Source organism: Lichenostomus cassidix, chromosome 4A (assembly GCF_008360975.1).
Source record: "Lichenostomus cassidix isolate B80296 chromosome 4A, HeHo_3.0, whole genome shotgun sequence".
NCBI lineage: Eukaryota > Metazoa > Chordata > Aves > Passeriformes > Meliphagidae > Lichenostomus > Lichenostomus cassidix.
This window is the reverse complement of record NC_139485.1, coordinates 18,184,307-18,210,241: the sequence shown is the minus strand read 5'-3', so window position 1 is coordinate 18,210,241 and position 25,935 is coordinate 18,184,307. Positions and strand designations below refer to the sequence as shown.

Sequence of the window (25,935 nt, the reverse complement as noted above, 5' to 3'; positions counted from 1 at the left end):
GGATGGAGCTGAGTGTGGTCAGCCTGGGGGGGTTGGTGATTGTGGTCCCCAGGAAACATTTGTTTCCCAAGCCTCTCAGTGACACATGTGCCGGCAATGACTTTTTATACAAATTTATTTATTTCAAGTTAATATTCTACTGCCAAAGCAGTTCCCAGAAAGGGTGCCCCGTGGGTGGTGGGAGAGGGAGTGGGTGGCAGGGGAGATGCAAGCCCTTTGGGGTGGACTGCATGCTGCCTGGCTGCTATGGGCTCTGCTGAGTGTGGGGCCATTTGCTTTCAATAAGGGCTTTCAGAGTGGGAGCCATCGGGTCCGGGTTGTGCACGGGGTGAGCTGTGGGGAGGCTGAAGCTGCTGTGTTAGAGGCTGTTGCACTGCTGGCCTGCCTGCCCTCCCTGCCCTGCCTCTGGCTCCCCATCTCCCCCCTGCCCTGGGATTTGAGCAAGGGCACTCCAGCCTCTCCTGCCACGGTCCTGGCTGGGCTGAGCCATCCCCCAGCTGGAACCAGCTCCTGGCTGCCGGGCAGTGGGACACTGCTGGCACACAGTCCCTGCTCGCCTCTCTGTGCCAGAACAGCCGCAGAGGGGCTCCCCTTCCCCGGAGCCCCTTGGCACCCTGCTCCTCCTCTACAGTGGGCGACTAGAAAAGCAGAAAGGAAGGTGTCCATCCCCTGAGGGCAGTGCAGGAGGTGTTCCCGGCGCTGGCTCACTCGCAGGGGTCCCCGCTCTGTGCTCGCCTGGCCGCCTCACGGTCACTCAGCAGGTAGGTGTCGATGAACACGAAGAGCTCGTCAGGGCTGACCGGGGAGATGTAGCGCTCGCGGTCAATGCCCGCCTTGTCCAGCAGCACCGCGTTGAAGTGGGAGCGTGTGAGGTGCAGGAAGCGCCTGCAGGTGCAAGGGGTGGCTGCTCAGGGATGCTCGCACTGAGGCCTGAGCCTGCCCGCCTCTTGCAATCATGCTGAGGTCCTCCTGGAGTGAGGGCTTCTGCTTCCTCGGGGCTGTGAGCTCTGGGAAGCTCTGGTGATACTGCATTCAGACTTGCAGGGATGTTCCCCCCATTGCACAAGCCCCTCCGGTGCAGAAAAAGGGGCTCTTCATGAACCCAACTGCATCCTCATGCATTGCCATTCCTGGGGGCATTCCCATTCCCTGTCCCCTTGAACAGGCACCTGGCTCTGCAGGACAGCCCCCCACCTCCCCTACCTGAGCTCCTCGATGATGCCAAGGGACAGCCGGTGCTCCCGGATGCGTCCCACCTCGTGTGGGGGCTGCCCTACCAGCTCCACGGTGGTGACGTGGCGCAGGTCCAGCCCGCAGGCAGCTTGCTGGGGAGCAGGGGGACAGTGAGAGGGGGCTGGATGTGCAGGTGGGGAGGGGGACAGCAGGCAGTTCTCCTCACCTGCAGCATGGAGATCTGCATCTTGTAGTAGCGATTAGAGGGGTCGGGGGCCGAGATGACCAAGAGGCGGCGTTTCTCGTGGAACTGATCCAGCAGGCTGGCGGCCGAGTTCACGTCTGTGTTGATCTGCATGGCTGGGGCAAGAGACAAGTGTGCAGGGAGGTGCTATCGTGCTCCCCGTCACCCCTCCACCCACCAGGCAGCATCCCCCGAAGCGCTGGGCATCGCCACGGCTCGGTCCCGCCCTGCCGGCAGCACTTACGTGTGCAAAGGGGCTGGGAGCCTGTCCACTGCTGCGTGGACTGGCAGACCCGCAGGGAGGTGCCCTGGCGCTCGTAGCCCCCGTCGCACAGGTACTCGCAGGTGGCACCGTAGTTGTTGCCGTCGGAGGTGCAGGAGATGTAGCCATTCTGCGGAGCCTTCAGGACGGGGCAGCGCCTCACTGCACACAGGGCAGCTGGGTGAGCGCTGCGGGTGATGGAGCACAGCCCCAGCAGTGGCTGCGGAGCCTGCAGCTGGAGGGAGCAGCCAGCGGCCCACGGCAGCCCTCTCACCTTGGACACGGATCCTGAACTTGCAGCTGGCTCGGTTGTAAGCCTGGTCGTGGGCGGTGTAGCGGATCACATGCTCTCCTTCAGGGAATTCGGAGCCGGGCTCTGGGCCCCGCAGCATCACCCTGCACCCGACAGACGGGTTTCTCCATCAGCGCCCCAGGCAGGGGCACAGTGGCACCTGGCATGGCCTCCAGCCCTCGCTGGCAGTGCCTGAAGCCCCTCCGCCCTCACCTCTTGATGACACCGTCAGCAGAGTCCCTCACGCGGGGAGGGTCCCAGTAGACGGTGGCAGTCAGCTTGCCTGGCTCTGCTATGCGCTCCCGGGAGTCTGGACAGCGGATCTTGGGAGGTTCCATATCTGCCCAGAGGGAGGAGAAGGGCTCAGGGACCCTGTGGATGCCTTGGCTGAGCTGTGAGAGCGAGGCACCAGCCCCAGTGCTGAACCACCCCAGGGACCTTGGAGCCATCCGGACCTGCTGTACAGCCAGCACTGAGTGCCCCCGTCCCCGGCTGGGGACTGCGCTTCAGGGCTGATGGCACTGCGGGGAGCAGCGGGGACAGGGGTCCCGAGGGAGGCAGGGGCAGGAGCCAGCACCGGGACATGTCCGGGTTGGATGGGAGGTGACACCTGCAGACACCCCAGGCACGGAGGGCGATCAGCCCCTGCGTGCCCCAGCAGCACGGGGTGAGAATTTACCTACACAGATTGGCTCGCTGCCGCTCCAGCGCCCATCCTCCATGCAGATGCGGCTCCGGTCACCCTCCAGCTGGTAGCCGGGCTGACAGGAGTAGTCACAGCGCGAATCCATCTGCACGCCCGCCGAGCACACGTAGGAGCCCCGCAGCACCGCTGGCAGCACGTGGCACCGGATTTCTGCCGTGGAGAGAGCAAAGAGGGGAGGGAAGCTGCTGCCGGCCATGCCAGAGCAGCCTAGACTTGCCGCCGTGGGCGAGGCAAGGGCTGGGGACACTCACGGCGGCAGTATGCCATCCCGGACCAGTGGCGGTTGGGCAGGCACTGGACAGCGCTGGGACCCACCAGGCGATAGCCGCGGGTGCAGCTCAGCTCGCAGCGTGTCCCCAGGCTGCTGCGGTAGGAGCTGCCCCGCGGTGAGTAGCAAGTGGCCTCTCCGCGGTGGATGTTGAGCGTGGCACACCACTGGGGCACTGAGAGAGAGCAGGGAGGTGAGGGAGGCGCCCGCCGTGCCTCGGTTTCCCCCTGAAAGGATGGGTTGGATGCTATTACCTCGACGGTAATCCGGGGCAGGCTCAGGAGGAGGTTCTTCTGCGTACACCTCGTTGGTGTGACTCTCCAGGTAGTAGCCAGACCCTGGGGAGGAAGGAAGAGACAGGCGGGCGGGGTAGTTTGTGGCTGCAAAACTCCCCGAGACAGACCCTGTCCGAGTCCTTGGGGCTGCTGTCAAGGGTTAAGCCGAGCAGCTCGCCAGCCCAGTCCCCAGTGACATGGTGTGTGCTGGCACCCGCCGCAGACTAAACAGCGGCAGAGGCAGCCGTGGTTGTGGCAGGAAACGGGTGCTGGCACCGCGTGGGCTGGCACCGACCCCCAGCTTCGTGCTGCCGGGAAGTCCTTCCACCGGCTCCCAGGGCACCGTCCCTGCCACGGGGCATCCCGAGGGAAGGAAGAAAGCTGCGCTTTCCTTCCCACCCCCTCACCACGGCAAGGGATGACAGGCACGCTGCCCGGCCGGGGGCTGGTGGGGATGCAGCCCCTCGCCTGTGCTCCAGGGAAGGATGAAGCTGCTGAAGGGGCTTGGGCCGAGATCTGGCCGCACGCCACCAGTGCTGCGCAGAGGGGCCCCACGGATGGGGTGAGGACAGCCTTACGCCATCCTTGTGGGTCACCCTCCGGCCCGCACCGTGCCTTCATGGCCAAGGGATTCTCCGGTGGGGAAGGACTGAGGGCTGACGTCCTCCCCCGTGGCCCCTCGGCGCCTCGGCCGGCCGCGGCATTCCCCAGCACTGAGCTCACGTTTCCGCCGCGTTTCCGCTGGCCCCCGCCAGCGCTGCCCCCCGCTCGCCGCCAGCCCCCCGCACCGCGCTCCCCCCGGCATGGCGGGGATGCTCAGCCTCCGAAGGGACCCCAGGCAAAGCGACAGCCCCGCCGTGCCTGCACCCAACCTCCCCTTGTCTGTGCTCCGGGTTTTGGGAAGGGGATATCCGCCGGGGCCGATCCGAGCAGCAGCCCCGGCGCCACGGCGAGGAAACTCCATTAGCAATCTTTCCAACATGAACTTTACTATAGAGCGGCTTCCCACCGCTTCCCTCAAGCTGTCCGCTCGCTTTCACAAAGCGTTTATCCTGATGCCCTTTTCGCGCTGTCACGGCTGCCTCGGGGAGCAGAGGAGCAGGGATGGTACCCATGGGGCGGCAGTGGGGATGCATCGGTGACCTGGTGAACAGAGCTGTTTCCCGGAGGGGCTGCCAAGACTCCCGCCGGGCCCTGGGGACAGAGCGCACTGTGTCCCCGCAGGCAGATGTGCCATTTAATGGCCATGTTTCCTTTTATTGCAAGAGCTGCCTTTTCCTTCTCACCTGGGGACAGCTCGGTCCCGGCTGCGCTGGGCACCAGCATCTCCAGCCAGGCGTGCTGGCAGCATGGCCAGGGGAGGGGATGGAAGCAGGGAACGGGGAAACCACCCCAAACAAGGCCTGTGACCTGGTCGTCCAGCCATGGGTGGGTAGGGACTGTGTGCTCCGTCCAGGCAAACATCTGCCGGCCGATGTCCCCCGCGGGAGCAGGGAGTCAGCGAGAAACTGCTCTCCCGCGGGCGGGGGTGTGAGGAAGATGTTAGTTTTCTGCTCCTCCCTGGATGCCTGCCAGCATCCCCTCCGTTCCTCCCTGCGCCCCACAGCTCGGGCACTGATGGGGCACCCCATAGCCTCGGGCACTGATGCACTCCCGGCGTCGCTGCACCCACGCACCCTCCATCCCTTCCCACGGCAAGCCCTCAACAGGAGCAGAGCCGCACAGGCTGCCACCTCCAGGAGCCCCGCGGTGCCCGCACACCCCGGCACTCACCTTCATGCCACGTGGATGCCACCAGCCTGGCAAGGACGACCAGCAGGACGGGGGCTGCCTCCTGCGCCATCCTGGGGAGCCGGGGGCTGGCGCGGGCAGCCCACCTGCCCTGCTGGGTCCGGCAGCAGCCACGAGCCCTGCCGAGGATGGACAGGAGCTGGAGGCAGCACGACGGCCCCCTCTGTCGCCTTGTCACTGCACAGATGTCTGTCCCTCCTGCCTGGCCCTCTGCTTGTGCAGAGCAAACTTACTTTCCCCCTTGGCTGCCCATCCCAAACATTCAAAAGCCGTGAGTCAGGCCCAAAATGATGAGATTGTAAAAAAATAATAAATCCCAGGATCACCCGTTTTCCAACGTGCCTCCTGCTTCTCCGGGGCTTTAAAAGGTTGTAAGAGGTTTTCTTCTGCAAGGAGAAGAGCCAGGAGCCTGTTTAGACACAGGAGAGAGCCAAGCCGAGCCTGTGCCAGCCCTGCCGGGCTCCGGGAACGGGGGGCCTGCAGGGACGAGCACAAAACCGCAGGAGCCAGGTCCCCTTTCCCCACCTCTTGCCGGGAGGGAGGGAGAGACCCCGCTGCAGACGGCAGGCTCCGAAACCGCTGCCGAGCAAGCGTTTCCAGCTGGGGTTTCGCAGCTCAAGTTCGGCCCCCGAGAGGCAGAGGTAGCGCAGTGCCTTTGTTCGGATCCGCTGCCCCACAGCCCGCCGTGTTGGGGTCAGGAGGGAGGCACGGCGGGAGCTGGAGCCACCCGGGATTTGGCTCTGGGGCACAGGACCGCGTGGGCAAGGAAAAACGAGGGATGAGCCTGGCACGGACAGGTAGGAGCATTGCCGAGGGGTGGTGAGGGGGGGAGGACGTGCTGCTGTCTCAATGGGCTAATTATGCGGCGGCCAGGCTGGCGAGTGCGCTAATTAATGACACACTGTCCTGGGCAGGAGAAGGCAGGCTGGAGGCCACCGTGCGGGGCTGCTGGCCGCTTGTGGGGAGCCCAGAGCCCCCGCAGCCCGGGGACATCCCCGGGAGGCGACGGCAGCACTCGCCCCACGAAGGCAGGAAGCCCGGCGCTTGTTGGCGTGCTGGCAGTGCCATGTGCCGGGCCGCAGGGTGGCTGTCCCGCTGGACACCTGGACAGGGGGTGCGGCGTGCTAGGGCTGCAGCAGCAGCAGCCGCTAGAGCAGGAGAGCAGGAACTGGCTGGCACGGGGCAGGAGGTGGCACGGGACAGGCAGGGGGTGACGCCGGGGAGGAAGGGCAAGGGGTGGCACAGGGTAGCACGGGGCAGACGGGAGGTGGCAGCGGGTGGCACCAAGCAGGCAGGAGGTGGTATGGGACAAGCAGGGGGTGGCACCAGCAGGCGGGTGGCACAGAGGAGGCAGTGGGTGGCACTGGAGAGCGAGTGGCACGGGGCTGGCAGGATGTGGCACCGGACAGGGGGCGTTAGGGAAAGGCGGGGGGTGGCACAGAACAGCGGGGTGGCACGGGCCAGGCAGCAGATGACACCGGACAGGTAGTGACAGGGGACAAGCGGGAGGTGACACCGAACAGGGGGTGGCCCCGGACAGGGGGTGGCCCCGGACAGGGGGTGACACCGAACAGGGGGTGTCACAGGGGTGGCCCGGGGCGCCCCCTCGCGGACAAAGCGGGAGGCGCACGGCGCTCGGCCCTTTCCGGGAGCTCTCGGGCACCTCCGGCGGGCGGGGCGCGGCGGGACTGGCTCCGCCCAGGGGCGTGTCCGGGGCGTGTCCCCGAGGCCCCGCCCGCCCCGGTCCCGTCCCGGCCCCGCAGTCGCCCCGTGTCGGCCATGGCGTCCCCGTCGCGGCGGCTGCAGACGAAGCCGGTGATCACCTGCCTCAAGAGCGTCCTGCTCACCTACACCTTCGTTTTCTGGGTGAGCGCCGACCCCACCCCGCCCTACCCCCCCACGAGTCGCGGCCGCCCCGCCCTGTCGCGACAATCGCGAGCCGCCGCGGCTTTCCCCTCTCCCCAGGTGTCGGGCATTGTGCTGCTGGCCGTGGGCATCTGGGGCAGGGTGAGCCTGGCCGTCTACTTCTCCCTGTTGGACGAGAAAGCCACCAATGTCCCCTTCGTCCTGGTGGGCGCTGGCACTGTCGTTGTGCTCCTGGGCACCTTCGGCTGCTTTGCCACCTGCCGCGGCAGCACCTGGATGCTCAAGCTGGTGGGTGGCCTCGGACGTGGTGGGATGGGGTCCCATCCTCTCCGGATCCATCCCGACCCACCCTGATCCATCCCGAAACGTCCCATCCTTCCCCATCCTGTTCCTATCCGATCCCATCCCATCCCTACCCTACCCTATCCCATCCCTACCCCATCCTCTCCTGTCCTACCCTATCCCGTTCCATCCCATCCCATCCTGTCCTGCCCCATCCCATCCACCCCCTCCCATCCCACCCTTTCTGCCCGCAGTATGCCATGCTCCTGTCCCTCATCTTCCTCATCGTCCTGGTGGCTGCCATCGTGGGGTTCGTCTTCAGGCACGAGGTGAGTCGGGGTGGCCACTGACCCAGTGATGCACAGTGAGTTTGATGCTGGTTTTAACCCAAGTGCAGCTGCAGATGTCACTGGAGGGACAGAGGTGCTGCTTGGGAGTGGTTCTTAGTTTAACAAAAATGGGGTTAAAACAGCCCAAAGAGCAGCTTGGTCCCTGTAAGGACCCAGAGTGACTAGCCTGGCTTTAGGGTCAGCCCAGCACGGCACGTTGTCCCTTCATCAGAACAGGCAGAGTAGCCCTGGACTGTAATTTCTGGCTTTGGTCTATCTTCTGCAATAATTCCAGTAATTAAAGCTCCATGGAGGGTTTCTGTACCTGCTTGGGAGGGAGCTGGGACGGTGCAGGTCCTTGTTATTACACACAGCATCCCTGCTGCCACAGTGCATCCAGGCTGCCCTTTAATACAGCCTCTAATTGCCTGCTGGCTGGGAAATGTCTGCTGGCCGTGGCCGGAGTCATTCCTGCCATCACCCAGCAGTGACTAACGTGGGGATGCTGGCCCTGCAGGGTGGGAGGGGACAGCACTGCCACTGAGACCTCTCTCTTACAGATCAAGACAAACTTTGAGAGTAACCTGAACCTGGCCTTGAGGGACTACAACGTGACCGCGGATCGGCACAGCGAGGCAGTCGACACCATCCAGAGAACGGTGAGAGCCCCAGGCTGGCACCTGGCTGGCAACAGCTGGGAATGCCCCCCTTGCCCCAGGGCATCGCCTTGGACCTCTGTGGCATCAGCATCCCTGTCACAGGCTGTGGAATTTGGGAGATGATGGGTGTGATGGGCTTCCTGCAGAGGCAAGGGTTGGGGAGCCATGGGGGTGATGGTGGCACTGGAGGTCAGTTCTCTGGTGTGACCAAATGTGCTTCCTGCTCCAGCTGCACTGCTGTGGGGTGCAGAACTACTCTGACTGGGAGAGGACTGAATACTTCAGCCAGAGGGGCTTCCCCCGGAGCTGTTGCAAGAGCCAGAACGACTGCTCGGAGGAAGATCTGAAAGACCCAAACAAGGCCAAGCTCAAAGTGTTTGTGGATGTAAGTTAAGCTCAGAAAAATCCTCCTGCAAGTCCTGGAGGTGGGCAGGGCAGGGATGGGTGTGTGGCAGAGGACTAGTCTGTCCCTGGGAGGCTTGAAAGGAGAACTGCCCTATTGATGAAGGTGTTCAGCGGCCCAGGGACTCCCCTGGAGTGCAGGTAGGGGAAGGGTATGGAGTCCTCCCTTCTGTCTGAGGTTCCCCCACTCCTTCCTTCAAGACCCAAGCACTGGTGTTTGGGGAGGTGTGTTTTGAAGAACAGGTCACTGAGGAAGTAGTTTCCCCGTAAAGTTTGTTTCGGCAGTGCTGACATCTGCCATCGGTGCAAAGTCCTGACCCGCTGGTGAGTACATGTGACCTCATCCACAGGGATGTGGAGTGATGCAAGGAACCTTCCTCTGATGAGTCACCTTGCTCAGGTTGGGAGCAGCCCAAGGGCAGTGCTCCCCTTGATAAGGCATCTGGGCTGGGAGACTGGCTGGGGCAGCCCTGATGGATAGGGGAATGGCTTTGCTGAGGTCTGGTGGGAGGGAGGGCAGCCAGGGCCCCCCAGCTGCCTGCACAGGACCCTCTGTGAGCTGCCAGTGCTTTGGGGAGGTGCTGGTTTGTATTCCTGGGAGTGGAAAGCAGTGGACCCATGTGCTTATATTCCCTCCTCTACAGGGCTGTTTTTTCCTGGTAACGTCAACAATGGAGTCCAAAATGAGTGTTGTGGCCGGAATCTCCTTTGGCATCGCGTGTTTCCAGGTAAATCTCCCTTGTCTGGCTCGGGAAGAATGCAGAGTGAAGTTAGCATGTCTCTGGAGGTATTTAATTTCAGTGCAAAGTCTGGTGTGTGTACAAAAGGCACGGTTGGTTTCAGCCAGGGAGGAGCAGCTACTCTGTGGATTCCCCTTGGGTTTAATCTGACTGCTATGCTGGCCCCAGTCTCTTGCACCCCGGGCTGAAGCACCAGCTCTATTTCCTTGAGCCCAGGTTTATTTGGAAAGAGCTCCTCTCTGGAACAGCCGACTTCAAGGAAAAACAAACCCAGATGGACAAACCCTGCGGCTGCTGTTGGCAGAGATCAAATTTGCGTCCTTCCTTTTCCTACCCACCCACAACTGTCACCAGGAAGGTGTTTTGGCATTGCTTCCTTGCGGTGGAGTCCTGTGAGTGCCGTGGGGCACCACCTGTGCTGGTGGCTGACACCCCTCAGGCCACCCTACACTGCCACTGTGTCCTCTCCCTCCTTGTCCCCAGTGTCTGCTGCACTTTATCCTGCAGGACACTTCCTGCAGGAGCCGCAGCAGCAGCAGCAGCTCTCCAGCCCTGCTCCGGCAGGCTGTATCCCGGCAGGAAGCGAGAGGCCCCTGCCCCCAGCTCTGCTGTGCCGTGCTGGGCTTTCCCGAGGTGCTGAGGGCTTTCTGACACGTGAAGGATGTGCAGCTGGCCCTCCTTGGGCTGCACTGTGGAATCCAGCTGGCCTTGGCTTTGGAGGGGCTCAGATTGTGCCTCCCCTCGATGTGGCACTCACTGGCTGTGAGTGTCAAGGTGCTGCTGGCTGGCGTGGGGAGCAGGAGCCCTGGCAGGATATTCAGCTCTAATGAGTTGTCACCGTGTGTTTGCCATAACGGATGGACTGAACTGGGGGAGAGGTGGGAGCAGACAGCCCCTGGCTGCAGCTCACACTGCTGAGTGCCTCGGGAGAGCCTGAGAGCTGGAGCCACTGTGCCCAGCTGCTCGCCCCACTCGCCTCCTCGGCCGGGCTGGGCTTGCTCTGGGCTCACTGAGATGTGGCTGATACACGAATGGTGAGCTGCACACACACTGCCAGCTGCAGCATTATCTCAGCTGATGGTGGGCTTGGGAATTGTAACCAGCTCCTGGCTTTTATTGCCTCTTCAGCAAGCTTTGCTGGGTCACGCATCTGACAGGGACCTGTTGTACTGATGTGCCTCCAACTTTGCTTGTGGAGCTCAGAGTCATGCAGGATCTGGCCCTGAATGTCTGCACAGGTGCTGGGAGGCTCTGTTGTGATAACAGTACCTTCCTGACGTGAGAACAGTGGCCTTGCTTCCCCACTGTCCTTGCTGCCATTCTCCAGTGGCTGTGTAATTGGCTGTGACGCTCCTGATATCTGTGTAATCTCTGCAATTACCATAAAACACTAGATGCTTCATGAAACAAAATGTAACAGGATGGGACGTGGAGCACCTCTTGTGAGGAGCTTGTTTAGCTGGTGCCTGCCAGGATCCTCTGCTTTAGTCATTTTTGGTGATTCCAAAGCAGGGCACAACAGCCCTTGTGGTTTGTAAACCCCACTGTCCATCCCTGGATTTCATAAAACCCTGGATCAATTTGTCAGGTTTTCTGCTCAAAACACCCCTCTCTGATTTTGGCTACCTCAAACATGTGTTTTGGTTTTTTCCCCTCTTTTTCAGTTGATTGGCATCATTCTCTCCTGCTGCCTGTCCCGGTACATCACCAACAATCAGTATGAGATGGTGTAGCTGGCTCCCCTGTGGCTGGGTATGTCTGTAAGCTTGGTGGGCTTCCTCTGCCCCCTGGCAGCTGCCTGGTCACCCCTGGGGTCAGGGTGCCACATGTGAGTGTGGGATTAGAGGGCACCTGCAAGGCCGTGTCTGCTGTGTCATTTCAAGCTGTGTGTAAATCCATCCTGTCTGTTAACTCTCTGCTCTCTGCATTGCAGGGAATGCCTGGGGAGGATTCCTCCACCTCCAGTTTTCCTCTGGATGCCACTCAGTGAAATCTTGCTTTGAACTGACTGATCTTCTTCTCAACTAGCTCATAGAAACGAGTGCAGCAGCTGTCCTGGTGCACTCAGGGACTTGTCCTGGCACTGCTCTGCTGTGCCACAGCCTGGGATAGTTGGTGTAGCTGTGGTGGCTGCAGCCAGCATGATCATCTGGGTGCTGCACCCTGGCTCTTCCCTGAGTGCCACACCGTGCTGAACTGGCCATGCTGGTGGCCTCCCAGGTGTCCCAGTGCTCATCCTCAGTGCCTCCATTGGGAAAGCAATGCTTCCCCTCCCTCTGGCAGCCCCTTGATGTCCCCTTGCTCTCCAGACATGGCTGTTCCTGAGATAGGGCTGTTAAAGCACAGTCCTGCCTGCCTGAAGCCTTGGCTCAGCAAGGTTGTTGCCAAGCTCTCTCTCTCTCTCATCCCTCCCCTGGGTTTTATATACTTTTTATAGTTGTACTTCTTTAAGTACAGGCTGTAGTGGTTCTTTGTAAGCTGTAGCAAGGTGTGGTGATGTAGCTCCTGGTGCCTTTACCTTGGTAGGTGTCCTTGCACCGATTCAGCTGTGACTTGATTGTCAGTATTATATGCTGCTTCAACTCATTTTATGTATTGAGTAGAATTCTTTTGTCCTGAGACACAATAAATATTAAGATATTTTACTCTATGAAACCTCCTTGACTTTTCTTTTCATGTCCTGGAAATTCCTCTGCTTGAAGAGCAGCAAGTCCCCCCAGGGGTGATCTGCTCACTCCGGGCCAGCCAGGAAGCTCTGGCCATTGCAGTTTGCATTCCTCCAACGTGCACTGGTGCACTTCTGCTTGCAAATAACTTCTGTAATTGAATTTTCTTCATAACAGTGGTTGTGTAACAGTGCTGAAGCAGAGGGCCTGGAGCACCCCAGCCCCGGAGCTCGGTGGATAAGTTCAGCCCAGTGTGAACATGTGCATCCTGGGCCTGCTGGCTGCCCACTTGGAGCAAGGGGCAGGGCACTGCCAGTCTCCAGCTGCTCCCCAGAGCTAGAAATGTGGATTTAAGCTTTTAAGTTCATTTGTTACTGCTCGTTTTTGGGCTGTTTGCTCAGCAAGCCTCTGCCTTCGTGAGCATGGTGATGCAGTGAAGCACCCCTCTGCCAAGCTGGGGGTTTTTGGGTCTCAAGCACTGCACTCAAGCTGTATCTGGCTGGGTGCAGGGCTGCCTGTTCTGTTCCTGGGGAGGAGGCACATGAAAATAGAGCAGTGGAGCCACAGGTAGCAGTGGTGGCCCTTTGTCAGTGTCACCCTCTGCAAACACTGCCTCGGTGCTGCTGCAGCCCAGCAATGACCCCAAACGGGCCAGCCTCGCTGCTGACGGAGGAACCTGGAGGGAAACGCCCCAAATCCTCGTGCTACATTTATCCCAGGTGAGTAAATCAGTCTCTTGTCAGCTCCTGGCTGGCTGAAAGCCTCCTGGCTTGGGATGGCAAGGCAGAATGCGTCAGAGCACGGAAGTGGGGCTGGAGATTGGCTGACGGCAGTGAACGGATGGATGGAGACAGGGCAGCGACATGTGAGAGGCAGGAACAGGTTTGGGTAAACCCATTGTCATCTTAAAGCCTGCACAGAGGGAAAGACCCTGCCCTGCTCTGTGCCCCTGCAGGCAGCTTCCTTCCTGGGGCATCTGCTGGGGATGGTACAGGCAGAGGGTGGCACAGGGAGCCTGGAGGTTTCCAAGCAGCTGCAGGAAATCCAGCATGGGTAGTGCTGACCTGGGGAATGTGGCAGCTTGTCCAGCCTGCTCATCCCCACAGGCAGCAAAAGCAGTGCAGCCATCAGAGGGGGTGGATCTTACCTGGTGAAATAGCACTTATGTAGAGAGCTCAGTTTAATTTGGGGAGATGTCCTGAAGGTACAGGCATGAGCTGCGGGAGGTGCCAGGCAGACCTGAGACACTGATGTCCTGGCAGAGGCACTGGAAGCACCTTGGTCACCTGTCTGGACACCCTGAGCAGGGACAAGCATTGCTGGCTGGCCCAGGGCTCTGGTTTCTTGCAGCAGCTGTGGCTGGGTGAGTTTCACACATCCCCCCACTGTGTTTGAGCCTCCCCTCTCAGGGGGATAAATGTCTCAGGGGACTTGTCAGAAACTCTTGGTGTCCCCAAGGCTGGTTGGTGTCCCTTGGGATGCCATGTGGGGAGCTGTGTCTCTCCATGTTCCCAGTGTTTTAACCATGTTGTCAGTGAGGGGAATGGCCCTAAAACGTGCTGACATGCCCACAGGAGCTGCGGGGATGTGAAGGGGGTCTGGCAACCCTGGGAACATCACACCTGGCACCTGTCTCTGCTCCCTATGTACATTCCGGCCATGGCAGCGTGTGCTCCCTTGGTGACACTGAGAGGCTTTTCCCTTGGTGACACTGAGAGGCTTTTGCCTGGTGACACCTGCAGGGTGTCAGAGCTCCTGGGCAGCAGCTGGCTCCCTGGGATGGAATCTGGAACCTGGGTCTGGCATGAGCCCCAAGGTCACAGGCAGAAGAAGTCTACCCAGGGGTGCTCAGAGGTTTTGGTTTAAACCTTCAGCCCTGAGGCAGGCACTGTCCTGCTCAGGGCAGCTGCACTGTCAAGGACTTACTTTTTCTCTCCTGCAGCTCAGGTTTTGCCCGTTTTTTGGTTACAGGGCTGGGGACACCTGGTGGCACTCGGGGTCCTCCACAGGACTGGGTCCTCCCAGTGACTTTGGCTGCTTGGCTCTCAGGGAGCTCACTGCAGAGCTTCTCCCTGTGCCTGTGCTGCACACAGCTCCAGAGGGGCTGGTGGCACCCCTGAGCTGCCAGTGACAGCTACAGAGCACAGCAGAGCACGCTGGAGCAGAGGGTCAGGACGTGCTGAACACCACCAGGGAGCAAATTAGGGACCTCTGCACGTTCCAGTGAGGGAGAGCTGGCAGTCCTGCACCTGAGTTATGGATGCTCGTGACGAGGCAGCCAAGCAATTAGATCACTTCTCAGACCCATTAAGCATCAGACTGAGACGAAACGACTTTCCATTTTCTTTGCAATCGCTCATACGAGACGTTTATTGTTCGCCTCTCGCTGCTCGGCGTGGCTGCGACACGGGACAGCGCGGGGTGCAGGGACACCCACGGGGACACCCACGGGGACACCCACGGGGACGTGCAGGTGTGCAAGGACACCCACGGGGACACCCACGGGGACAGCGCGGGGTGCAGGGACACCCACGGGGACACCCACGGGGACGTGCAGGAGTGCAGGCTCACCGGCCATCCCGCGGGCAGTGCCCCGCTGTCGGCCGTGCCAGGACGCCCTGGATGGTGGCAGAGGGCAGGAGGGCACGGCACAGCTACACCCTGCCCAGCATCCGCGCGATCCACCAGTTGCAGGGCATGATGATGCGGCAGATGACCCTGCCGCCCTGGTAGCAGTAGGGGTAGGGGTAGTAGCCCAGCAGGGGCTCGCAGACCCGCCGGCAGTAGCGGTTGGCGCGGCGGCACTGGGCGCAGCAGTAGCCTCGCTCATCCCACAGAGGGTGGAACTCCAGCCCATTCTCCGACTGCCGGGAAGAGACAGGGTAGGATGGCTGGGGGGGCTGAGGCACCCCGGGAGCATGGGCAGGACATCCTGGGGGCAGCCTGGGCACCCCAGAGGAGGAGCAGAGCTCCCCAGGAGCATGGAGACACCCCAATGGCGTGCACAGGGCATCCCAAGGAGCACAGCAGGCACACCCTGGGACCATGGCCAAGATGCCCCAGGACTGTGACCAGGGCACCCCAGGAGTGTGACCAGGACACCCCAGAGCACAGCCAGGGCACCCCAGGGTGGGATTTCCTCACTCACATAGTCGTTGACAGGCAGGTCCTCCTCGGTGAGCTGCCGTGCTCGACGCTTGGGCCCTGGCTGGGAGTCCTCCTCCAGCTCCTGTTCACTCCCCCCATCCAACCAGCTCTGCCTGTCTGTGAGCAGCTCAGGGTCTTCTTCTTCTGCCCCTTCAAGGCTGGCCAGCTCAGGAGCTGTGAGAGGAACCCAAACGTGTCTGTCAATAACCACTGAGCAGGGGGACAAATGCAGCAGCAAGATTTATGTCTCCACCAGAATTTGGTGCCAAGGTACATGAAGAGCCCAGCAGCAAAGCTGTGCTTCATTGCCTCCTGCTCCTGGCAAAGATTTTGGATGCAGGTTGGTGACCCAGCTGGACCCACCGACCCAGGACACAAGCACTGCTGCAGATGGGGACAGCAGGGACAAGGCAGCAGAAAGAGGACAGCAGCCAAGGACACCAGCCTCCCTCTGCATGGGATCTCTGATGCCCACCTGCCCTCTGGACCACTGGTGAAGCGGCTGGTACCTGTGGACCATGCCATGTGCCTCTGTGGCTGCTGCAGAGCAGAGGGAGTTTTCTCAGCAGGGATTTTTAAACTGGCTCATTCTGCTGGAAGTGGGTTAGAGAGAGCAGGTAATTACACTGGCAGATCTCAGAGGCCACAACCTCTGCGAGGGCTGTGTAGTGAGCAGCTGGAGGTGGCAACCCCGCCGTGTGATTTAGATGCAGATGTCTGCTCACACTCTGATGTTCATGTGGTGACGAGAATTTAGGCGTCCCAGTTTCCAGCAGTGCTGATCTCTTTGCAGGTACAAAGGATTATATTTTTTTTCCCCCTGTTATGAGGAGGGTGGTCACTCTGCAAAGTGCAGGGTGGTGGGGAGCCAGCAGAAACAAGTGCTTTGCAGAGAGAAACCTCAGCCCCTGCTATTACATTGGCCGTGATCTCCTGTGTTCATGTCTGAGATGTACAAAGAGGCTGTGAAAATGGGTTCCCACCATGTCACGGAGGAGCACAGGGCAAGGGGGTCACACGTGTGTGGCAGGGCTGTTCCCAGTGAGAGAGCTCTTGAGCTCCTTGGGGAGGCTCCCTGTACCTGCTATTGGTGTGGGGTGGATCCAGAAGATGGTCACATTTTTGCAGATGTCAAAAATTTTGGAGCTCTTCAGGAATTCCTTGTTCTGAATGGGCTTTTCCCCAGGCACCCAGACCACAGACTGCTCAAAGTAGGTGGTGGTGATTTCTTCTCCCTGGAAGAAGAGCAAGAATTCACCCTGGCGTGGTGAGACACTTTCTCACCACCACTGGCTGCTCGTCCTCCCCTTGGCTCCCCCAGAGGCATCTCTGCCTTCCCAGACTTCATCTGCCTTGGCTCATGAGCTCAGTGGATGCACACACAGTACCCCGACAGTCCTCACATGGGGAGACCCATCCTGAGCCTTGTCTGTCCTGCCCACCTTAAGCCCACACCACCCTTAGTTCTCCTCTCTTAATTCAACATCCAAGACCCTTCTCCTGTGCAGTCCCTGCTATCTGGAAGATCCTTCTGGAACACCCCAATTTGTTAAAAACAGAAGATTAAAACATCTCCTCCCTGCTTTGCTCCCAGTACTTAATTCCCTGCTTCTTCTGCTACTGATTTTTTGATCGAATGTTTTAATTTACTCCTCACAGAAATTCTTTGCACGGCTGTATTCTGTAATTTATACCACATGTCTCTGCCATTGCATTAGTCCATGGTGTGTTTTGGCAGGCACTTAGGGAGGGAGATATATAAAGATTATTGGATGGCTCTGCACTGAGCTCTCTGCCAAGGCAGCATTGTCTATGTTGGTGGTGGTAGCCCATAGAGCAAGCTGGCAAAAAGCATTTTTCTCTCCAGAAGGCGTCTGGAGCTGTGTATCTCTTTTATAGAATTTTTCCCTACGGCTTTGGGAAGTCACAGGAAGGAGCCAACACAACCTGACCTAGCCTGGGTCATTTTGGGAGTCTCTGGTGGAAGCTGCAGGGTGAGGGAGGTGCTGCCTGCAGGACCTGGCAGAGTGCAGGCTCCAAGAAGACATGACTAGAGCTTAAATCTCCATTTATCTCACTGGGTTTTACATTTCAGCTCTCTACCCGGGGCAATGTTCTGCTAAAGCCTGGGAAGTCATATCCCTTTTACGACGGTAGCTGAAAAGATCTATTAGCTTCTTAGGGCATAATCAAAGAATCGGTGTCTGGGAATTTGGGTCATGATTCAGGGAAATGTTTCTGCCCACGCTTCATTTCAAACACGTGTCCTGCTGGCGTTTTATCTGCAGCAGCTTCCTCAGGGGGGATTCAATCTGCTAACACCCGCCGCCCTGCAAATGGGGAGGCAGGAAGGCTGTGCCACCACCAGGGCCTCGGGGATGGGGACAGGGACAAAGGACAGCTGCTGTCGAGGCACTGAGCCGTCACTCCAGAGGGGAGTGTCACAGAGGGGTTAAGTTATGGACTCCAACACGTTTTTCCATGCAGCATGCAGAGTGTGAGGCTCCCTGCAGCAGGATGCAGTGGGCAGCTAAATGGATGCAGGAGGCAATCGGTGGGATGAAGGTCCATGCAGGACAGAGAAGTGACCCCAGCCTGGTGATTCCCACATCTTGGGTCTGTATGCCAAGAGCTCTCTCAAATCACATTTGTTAAACGTGGCCACTCTTTTAAATCCCTTGCTTCTGCCTCATTCTGTTTGAAAACATGAGGCTCAAATTTTGGAGAGAACAATTTGATTGACTTTTTGGTGCCTGCTAATCCTGAGCTGCCTTACGACCTTTTGACTACAACAGGATTATTGTTCTTGATCTCCACTATTGTACTGAGAGGTTTTTGTCTGTCGCTGTCTAATCCCGTCTCTTTTCACTTGTTTTTATAGGCAATCCTCTGAAATAAGATCTTTTTATGAAGCGATCACAACTCATTATGTCTTTATTGCAGCATTTCTGGGAAGGCTGGAGCAGATGGGAGGGCGGCAGGAATGGCAGCTCCTATGCCAGGGAGAGGAGTGGATTTCCCAGGGCAGAGGGGAGCCCTGTTTTATTCACCTACCTCAAGCTCAGGGATCTTGGCCTCTGTTGTCTCAGGTAGGACTTTAGTCTGAGTTTTGATGAAACATTTTTGAAGTCCCACAAAGAAGATGCCAGTTATTCCCTACAGGATCAAAGCAAACACCCAAAAAGCAGTCAGGGCAAAGAGTAGCATGAATAACCCATTGTAGGGAGGGTACAGCTGGAGGAGGAGGGTTTAGCTGTATTTTTCCTTTTGATGTTTTTGTGCCAGTTCCATTCAGCAGTGGTGCTGAGATGTACTAACAGGTTCTCATAAGGGATATTGTATTTTATGGTTTGGGAGAACCAGGCTTTTTACAAATATTTTAAGGCAGGTAGTCATAAAATTTTGCTCTGCTCCTCTTCTGCTTATAACTATCATGAGCTCTCATTATCATAAATAAAAATATGCAGAATAGCATCTGACCGTTATGGTTATATGAACATTCAGCCCCCAGTTCCTGCTAGGCTATTAGCTCAAAATTTTGCCATATGTCACTGCACAGGGTATTTCCCTACAAATTTTAATTAGGTTTCAGAGAGAGCCTTCTACAGTGCCGAGAGGTTTTAATGCTCTCCAGACAGACAAATGTACTGGGCTGGGATAGACTGATGATGATTGCCTTCCTTTGCAAGGGTAAATCCAATAACTAGGTCTTCTCACTTCTAAGATGTATTTCACTGGAACTGAACCATGCAACTATCAAGTACAGGTGGAAGCTTGTGTGGATAACACATCTCCTTTCCTCTGAGGGCATCCCCAGACAGTCTGGGTCTTGCTCTCCCTGATGCAGGAGCAAACAGTCCTGGGACTTGCTCCAGCAACTTCACAATGCCCTAAAGGATCCCATCAGTCCTGCTGCAAGACTTCAGGGTCTCAGGGACAAGCTGCCACACTTACATTTTTGAAGTCGTGGATCTCCAGGATTTCCTCACTGCCGTTCCCACTGCTGAAGGTCTCTGTCCTGGCCAGAGGGTCAATCTCCATCACAATCTTCTTCTTCTCACCGTTGCTGAAGAACGTGTGCTCCATGTCATAAACCTGGGAGGCCAAAGTCACACAGGGGTCAGCTCAGCACCCCCTGGTTCCACGTGCTGTCCAGTGGGTGCCTGACCACCACTGCTGAGGACCCTGCTGTGGGACTGACTGGCTGCTTCCTCACAGCCCAGCTCTGAGCTGGAGCAATCATCTGGAGAGCACAAGGAGAGGCAGCTCCAGGCAGGAGCCAGGGCAGGCTGCAAGGGCAGGCTGCAGCCAGGATGAGGGGTAATGGATGTGTGTCAAGCCTGGGAGAAGATGCTCCTCCCACACTAGCACCAGGAGCTTTGCCACAGCTCAGCCTTTGCTGGTGCTTTCTGTGGCATGAGCCTGCTTACATCCCAGGCTAGACAGAATTCCCAGATCCCCAGGTACTTAATTTTCCCTTCTCCCTGGCTTGCTTGTTCCACACTGCATCCCTGGCTTGTTTGCTCTGTCACTGTGTCCCCAGCTCACTCGCTCCATCATGTCCTCCCCAGCTCACTTGCTCCATCTCCGTGCCTCCTGTTTTCCCTGGAAAGGCAGAGTTAAGAGGCTCTCTGTGCCTGGAGGAGATCAAGGATTGCCTGCGGATCAAAGCCCTCCTGGAGGGCTGCTGCAGAGCTTCCCGGCGGCGCTCATCCCCGCGGGGAGCAGCGCAGAGGAGCAGCTCTCTCCTGCTCGCAGGTGCTCTCCGCACTCCGCCAGCCCTGCCGCCCTGCAGTCTCTGCGGATGCCTGACCCTTGCAGGATGAGCAGTGGCAGATGCTGTTTGAAGCACAAAAACGATCCTGCTGGCGCGGCGAGAGCTGGCGGGCCTTGGGAAGTCTCGTTTCCCAAATCAAACGGTGCTGTGTGGAAGCAAAGAGCTTGTGCAAAACCCCTCAAGTCCACGGGGCAGGGAGGAGAGATGGAGGCGTGGAGATGGGAAAGCCCTGCTCATCCCACGGCATGGCCATGGAACCAGGGAAGGACCACGCTGGCTCCATGCTGTGGGGCAGGAGCTCTGCCTTTAGTGCCAACCCAAACCCCTTTCACAGTCCCCTGGCTCCTGCACATCCTTCCACTTGGCAAGGGGGTTCAAAGCCTCTTAGCAGCATCAGTATCCCTGTTTTGCCTCCACCTGGGTGCAGAACTGGCTGTGCAGACGGGAACTGATGGGTACATTCACCCCTGCTTAAAGGTTAGAGCAGTGATGTGCGCCTTGGCAGCCGTGAGCATCTCCTGTTGGTCTGCAGGAAGCTTTTTGTAAAGATATATAGCTCTCAATGGATTTTATGATATGGTAAAAACCGTCTGAAGTCTAAAATGGGTGGAAGGCCAGTGGTTTTGACTGACAAAATGCACACAGTGCCATAAATCATTTCAAGGAGGGCAGGATCCCGGGTGGCACCTTACCTTCAAGTGCCTCTCCATTTACAAAGAATTACTTTGGCCAGCACAGCAGCCAGCTAAGCCACTTGGGCTTTGCCAGCTCTGAGCTGTTCAGAGAGCTGTGAGATGTTTTATAGGGCTAAAAATGACACTTGCTGGTGCATGGTTGAAATATGTCCCCCTGCAAGGCTGTGACGATCCCCTCGTTAGCTGAATCATCAGCTGTGCTGGCTGCCTCAGAGGCTGCTGTGCAGAGGGCAGAGCCGTGTCCAAGGCCACCCCTCAGAGGAACAACTCTTCTTTCAAGTTTTTTTCCACTCCCCAGTCACACGAAGGAAGCTTGAAGGGTTTATTGTTCTTTAAAGAGTTTAATTCCCCTTGGCTGATATTTTGGAGTGTTATGAACCTTCAGCCTCCCTCGTTCTGCTTTATCTTGAGGACTCCCAGGCCAGCTGGAGAAACCCTACAGCCATAGGGACAGGGCAATTCTGAGCTCTGGGAGTCAGTTTGCAGCTCCACCACAGGAATATCACTGCTTTCTTGTGACCTCATGCCCTAATTTCCTGCCCATCAGGTGTTGGGGAGGGCTGGATGGACTCCATCCTCCACCAGTGCCACCAGTGAGGGTACCAAGGGCTGGAGTTCTGGGTGTCCTTTCTGAGGCTGAGGCATTGTCTCTGTGCTGCCAGATTGGAGAAAACCTCCCCTCCAGGGGTTAACAGCCTCTTCCCCTCACGGCTGGCATGAGCCCTGTTTTTCTAGGAACAGTAGAGACTTTATAATGGTCTTGGCAGGATTCTGGAGGAACATATGGCTTTTATTGTTTTTTCTTTTATTTTGGGGGGTATTTATTTCTATTTGCTGATAAGAAGATAAAGTTTCCAGTGAGCAGAGTGCTTCCTGTGCCCAGCAGGAGGGCAGCCTGGCCAGGCTGGAGCAGCTCCAGGATAGGGCAGGGAGGAGACTGGAGATGCCAGCGTGGGAAAGAGAGTGCCTTGGTTCTGCAGTGATATTTTGGAGATGTTCTTAAGAGCTGGCAAAACCCACTGGCGACGGGGTGCAAAGTGAGGCCTCCTGGATGAGCATGGAAATTCAAAGGAAAGGAGGATGAGGGGCACCAGGCAGGCTGTTGGCTTCAAGGTTAAACGATTTACTTGGGGTAAGGGATACAAAAAGGGTTTTGGCAGAGCTGTCAGGCTGCTGGGGGCAGCGGGCAGAGAGCTGGGAGATGCACAGTGCTGCTGCTGCCCCGACACGCTCAGCACTTGCAGCAGTGTCCGTCTGCAGCTGGGAATAAACGAGCCCAATCCAGTTAGCAGGAGCTCCTCCAGAAGCTAATCCATCTCACCGTCCCCTCACATTGCAGACACATTAAAGTAAGAAATATAATCCATGACAATCAATCACCACTGCGTCCTGGCTTTCTCTCCTCTTTATGCGGTGGCATAATGACTTTTCCACCGGTTTCTGGCAAGATAATTGAAATGAAATGGAAAATATTTTCTTACTTGTCATAAAATTTGCTGCCGGTGAAATAAGAGTAACTTTAACTCTTCGTGGCGAAGCTCCCATCCCCTGTAATTGTCAACTGGGGAAAGAATGCGGTGACAGGGAAAAAACCCAGCCTGTACAAAGTAAAAGCTAGTTATGAATAATACAAAGATTTTTAAAAGTCCCATGAATACTTGTGGTCCAAGGAAATGCATTTTGTGAAGTTGCCTGGGTTTTGGGGAGTTGTTAGAAGTCTCGGTGAGTCAAGGGGAGGGGGACAGCTCTGTCTGGGGAAGCAACACTCTGAAATGCCAGATCAAAGAGTTTTTACTTACTTTTCTGGGTGCTGGGTTCCAGAGGTATTTGACACCAAAAAAAATCAGAATAAGAGAAAGGAGCAGCACGCTGAAGAGCAGTCCACAGAGCTGGTACCTGGGGCAGCTCTTCTTCCGCGGCTTGGCTGCTTCTGCCTATTTAATGACAGAACAGTGACAGCCAGGCTGTGCCGAGGGCTCCAGCAGGGAGGAGGACACACGTCTCAGCCATTTGTGGCTCTGTGGGGATGCAGGGTGGCAAGGCAAACCGAGAACTTACGTCCAGAAAGCGGCAGTGCTCCGGGCTCTGCCGAGCCGTCCCTCCCATGGTCTCCTCCGAGTGTGAGGACGCCAGCCCGCTCCGAGGTGGAGTTAGAGGAGCTGTGATTGCACATGCCTTGGGAAGGCTGGCCCACAGCCTCCCCCACGGAGGACAGCCAGCTTTCTCTGCAGCTGGTGGGGCTCCTGCTGTGGGGACAGCGTGCTGGACATTGGCCTGCATGGTGCAGTGGCTGTCAGACACATCCAGGCCATGTTTAGTGTTTAATCTCTTCTGCCCTACACCTGTGCCCACGGCTGGAGGTGCCCAGACTGGTGTCCCTGGAGCTTGGGGACATGGGCACTGCTGTGATCGGCACATTGCTTGCCTTGGTTCATGGATGGGGGAGCTCTGCAGTGGGGCTGACAGTGGGTCCCAGCATTGCAGGGGTACAAGGGCATGGCAGGGGGACAAGAGCATGGCAGGGGGATCATGGGCATGGCAGGGGAATCATGGGCATGGCAGGGTGACATGGGCATGGCAGGGGGACATGGACATGGCAGGGGGATGAGGACACGGCAGGGGGACAAGGGCATGGCAGGTGGGCACATGTGTGCTTACATGTGTGTGTTTACATGTGTGCGTTTACACATGTGTGCGCTTACACATGTGTGCTTCCATGTACACATGCAGTGTGCACGTGTGTAGTGTGTGGGGGTGAAGCCTGAGCTCTCCCCATGGAGAGCACAGCCTTACCCCAAACTCAGCCTAGCCAGGAATTTCCTGACCAAGTTTTTTCTTCTTCTGTGTTCAAAAATTTCCGTTTGTTGAAATCGTAGCATTTCTTCATGGAAATGAACCCGTCTTAAGAAGGGCTTTCAGAAATCCAGCGTGAGGTTTCTAGTCTGAACAGGATGAGGCTCCCTGGTGTAGAAGAGCTGGCATGGACTCTTTTTCCAAGCTGTTTACTCTAATAAAAACCCAAAGTGCATCATGCGCTAATTAAAATTGCACTGAAAAAAAAGAAAATCCACATCGAGTTTTGCTCAGGATGAGAAATGGGGAAAGAAATTGCTTTTAGCAGGTCTGGCACTGGCTCTGTGAGCACTGGGACGTTGCTGCCTGCAACCTGGGGTAAATCCTGGAGGGACAGAAGTGGAGATGCTGAATAGTTCAGGGAGAGCACAGTGTGTGTGTTTGGGGTGTGCCCTGGTGTGTCTCTGCTCCCTGCAGAGGGGTTTGGGCTCCCTGGCCCCAGAGCAGCAGGAGCTGCTCACCCCACAGCCCCTCAGCAGTGCTGGGGTGCAAAACACACTGAGGGGTTCAATATTTGAGATGGCAATAACAGGAGAGAATTACACTGATGAGGTTATTTGGAGGAGAAAAAAAACCCCATTTTAATGGAAAGCAATTGCAGGCAGCCTTTGAAAACATCTGAGAGGTTTTGGAAATCTAAATGCAGCAAATCTATGCAGACACCAGGTTTGTCTGTCTCCACTTCCCACCAGAAAGTTCCATCTCGGAAGCTTTTGTTATTCACTGGAAACTCAACTATTTGAAAACATTTTCTTTTCTCGTCAAAATTAGAGTTTCAGAGAAAAACTTTGGAGCAGCTCTACTGAAAGATGGTTCTGATTACAGGAAAGAATTACAGCAGTGCTGCTAAGCAGACGTAATTGATCAGCAGATCTTCACCATATCCCCCACTCAAGGCACAGGAAACACTGCAAATACCACTCATAAACCAAATTAGGCATTATTATTTTATTACTGTTGTAAGGTAAATGTCAAGCTTTTTAATGGCAATCACTGTAACTCTGTCAGGAGTCAGGCGTCTGAATTAGCTGCAAGAGGTGAGAACCTCCCAGGGCTGGGAGTTAATAAAACTCAATAAATATCAGAGGTCCCTTCCAGCACTTGGAGCGCTGGGGATGGAGAGGCTGAGGTGGGTGGTGGGGCTGTGGGGATCCAGCCACTGGATCCTGACAAGGACACACATAGCTGGGATGCAGAGAGGGACACAAACTGCAGGATGACACTCATCAAAATGGGGTTCCTCCTCCCCCGCCCCAATCCCTGATGCTCTGGCTCAGACTTCAGGGTTTCAGAGAGAAAAAAAAATTATGAAAAGACAACAATATTGGGGGGAAACCCTTTAGTGTCCTTAAGATGTCAACCAGGCTCTCTGTATAAAAAGCAGTTCTGATGAAAATCTCCCATCAGTGTCAATGGAGAGGGAACAATCACTAATTTTCCATGAAGCTAATGAGAGCGAGTGTATATGGCAGGGGAGAATTTAATCTGATGTGAACTGAGGAAGAGAAGCAATACTGATATTAATGTGTGACTAATTGATACCCAGAAGAACATTTGAAATGATTAAAAGGCATTTGATTTTTATACAGGACAATAAGAGGCTCATTGGCTATGACTGGTGCATCCTTTCAGTTTTTTACTCCTTGTTCCAATTTGCCCAGAAAAATCTATCATATCTGCAGCGTAGCTTGACTGCTGCATAAAATCTCTGTGCCTGGAAATGTTATACAAAGAAATTCCTCCTGGACAGCACAAAAGATTGCACACGGTGTGAGCAAGGGTGAGAAGCCTGGCAGAAATAAAATAGGTTGCTGAACCACGAAAAAGCAGCTCCCCAAAGCAGTGGGGCTTGGGCAGCAACCTGCAGCTGAAACCCCCTCGTGATTAATATCTGCTCTTTGTTATAATGAAAAACCCATTAAGGTCAGCGGCAGCATCTCTGAGCGGCACTAAATTGGAACGATGGAGACAGTAAAGTTAAAAATGAGCCATAATATTAATGTGGATAGTGAATTAATTGGGCAATTCCATAGGCAGTAAGTAAATCATATCATTTACTGTGAGATGTGGTGCCATGTGGCTCTCACTGCTGGCAGTGGTGGCACCTGCTCCCAGACAGAGCCAGGGGGGTGACACAGAGCCACAGCACCCGAGGGACCCCACTGTGTCCCCCTCCACTGGCCACTGCCCCTTCTCCTTGTCTGCCCTTGGGAGATATCAGTAGGGAAATGCCTCTTGCTTTGCTCTTTTTGGTGCACCCTGGGGGCAGAGGGCAGGAATTTGTGCCTGGTGAAGAGTTTGCACCATGTGGCTCAGGCTGGTGGCTCCCTCTCCACTTCCAACACTATGGACAGCAAACTGAGAAAGGGAAAAATCACACAGAAAAGAAAGTTGCTCATTAGCCAGTGCCTGATTACCCAGAACTGTCTTTGCTTCAAACCATCCAATTTTCAGTAGCATTTGCCAGATGAGAGGACGTGCATCTCCTCTTATCAACCAGCCACATAC

The 25,935-nt window shown here is 56.7% G+C and overlaps 3 protein-coding genes across 5 annotated transcripts; 1 reads left to right on the top strand and 2 right to left on the bottom strand.

Annotated features, from left to right (window-relative positions):
* Nucleotides 1-97: 97 nt before the first annotated feature.
* On the bottom strand, nucleotides 98-6,234 carry SRPX2 (sushi repeat containing protein X-linked 2). 2 transcript variants are annotated; one of them, XM_085060728.1, is made up of 11 exons: nucleotides 5,537-6,234; nucleotides 4,994-5,397; nucleotides 3,200-3,283; nucleotides 2,929-3,120; nucleotides 2,651-2,827; nucleotides 2,185-2,311; nucleotides 1,954-2,075; nucleotides 1,662-1,841; nucleotides 1,400-1,533; nucleotides 1,204-1,325; nucleotides 98-885 (listed from the first exon to the last, which is right to left on the bottom strand). In XM_085060728.1, exons 2-11 carry the CDS (start codon nucleotides 5,061-5,063, stop codon nucleotides 705-707), a joined length of 1,389 nt encoding a protein of 462 aa, XP_084916854.1. In that variant the 5' UTR covers nucleotides 5,064-5,397; nucleotides 5,537-6,234; the 3' UTR covers nucleotides 98-704. The 2 variants fall into 2 exon arrangements, with proteins under 2 accessions (XP_084916854.1, XP_084916852.1); XM_085060726.1 differs by having other exon boundaries at nucleotides 4,994-6,234.
* Nucleotides 6,235-6,427: 193 nt separating this feature from the next.
* Nucleotides 6,428-11,944, top strand: TSPAN6 (tetraspanin 6). Of its 2 annotated transcripts, XM_085060724.1 has the most exons (8): nucleotides 6,433-6,877; nucleotides 6,977-7,165; nucleotides 7,414-7,488; nucleotides 8,049-8,147; nucleotides 8,377-8,532; nucleotides 9,194-9,277; nucleotides 10,954-11,041; nucleotides 11,223-11,944. In XM_085060724.1, the coding sequence occupies exons 1-7, from the start codon at nucleotides 6,791-6,793 to the stop codon at nucleotides 11,020-11,022; spliced, it is 759 nt and encodes a 252-aa protein (XP_084916850.1). In that variant the 5' UTR covers nucleotides 6,433-6,790; the 3' UTR covers nucleotides 11,023-11,041; nucleotides 11,223-11,944. The 2 variants fall into 2 exon arrangements, with proteins under 2 accessions (XP_084916851.1, XP_084916850.1); XM_085060725.1 differs by lacking the exon at nucleotides 7,414-7,488 and having other exon boundaries at nucleotides 6,428-6,877.
* Nucleotides 11,945-14,458: 2,514 nt separating this feature from the next.
* On the bottom strand, nucleotides 14,459-22,710 carry TNMD (tenomodulin). Its single transcript, XM_085060859.1, has 7 exons — nucleotides 22,633-22,710; nucleotides 22,374-22,508; nucleotides 19,057-19,197; nucleotides 18,157-18,258; nucleotides 16,184-16,337; nucleotides 15,104-15,276; nucleotides 14,459-14,819 (listed from the first exon to the last, which is right to left on the bottom strand). Exons 1-7 carry the CDS (start codon nucleotides 22,678-22,680, stop codon nucleotides 14,610-14,612), a joined length of 963 nt encoding a protein of 320 aa, XP_084916985.1. The 5' UTR covers nucleotides 22,681-22,710; the 3' UTR covers nucleotides 14,459-14,609.
* Between the last annotated feature and the right edge of the window lie 3,225 nt (nucleotides 22,711-25,935).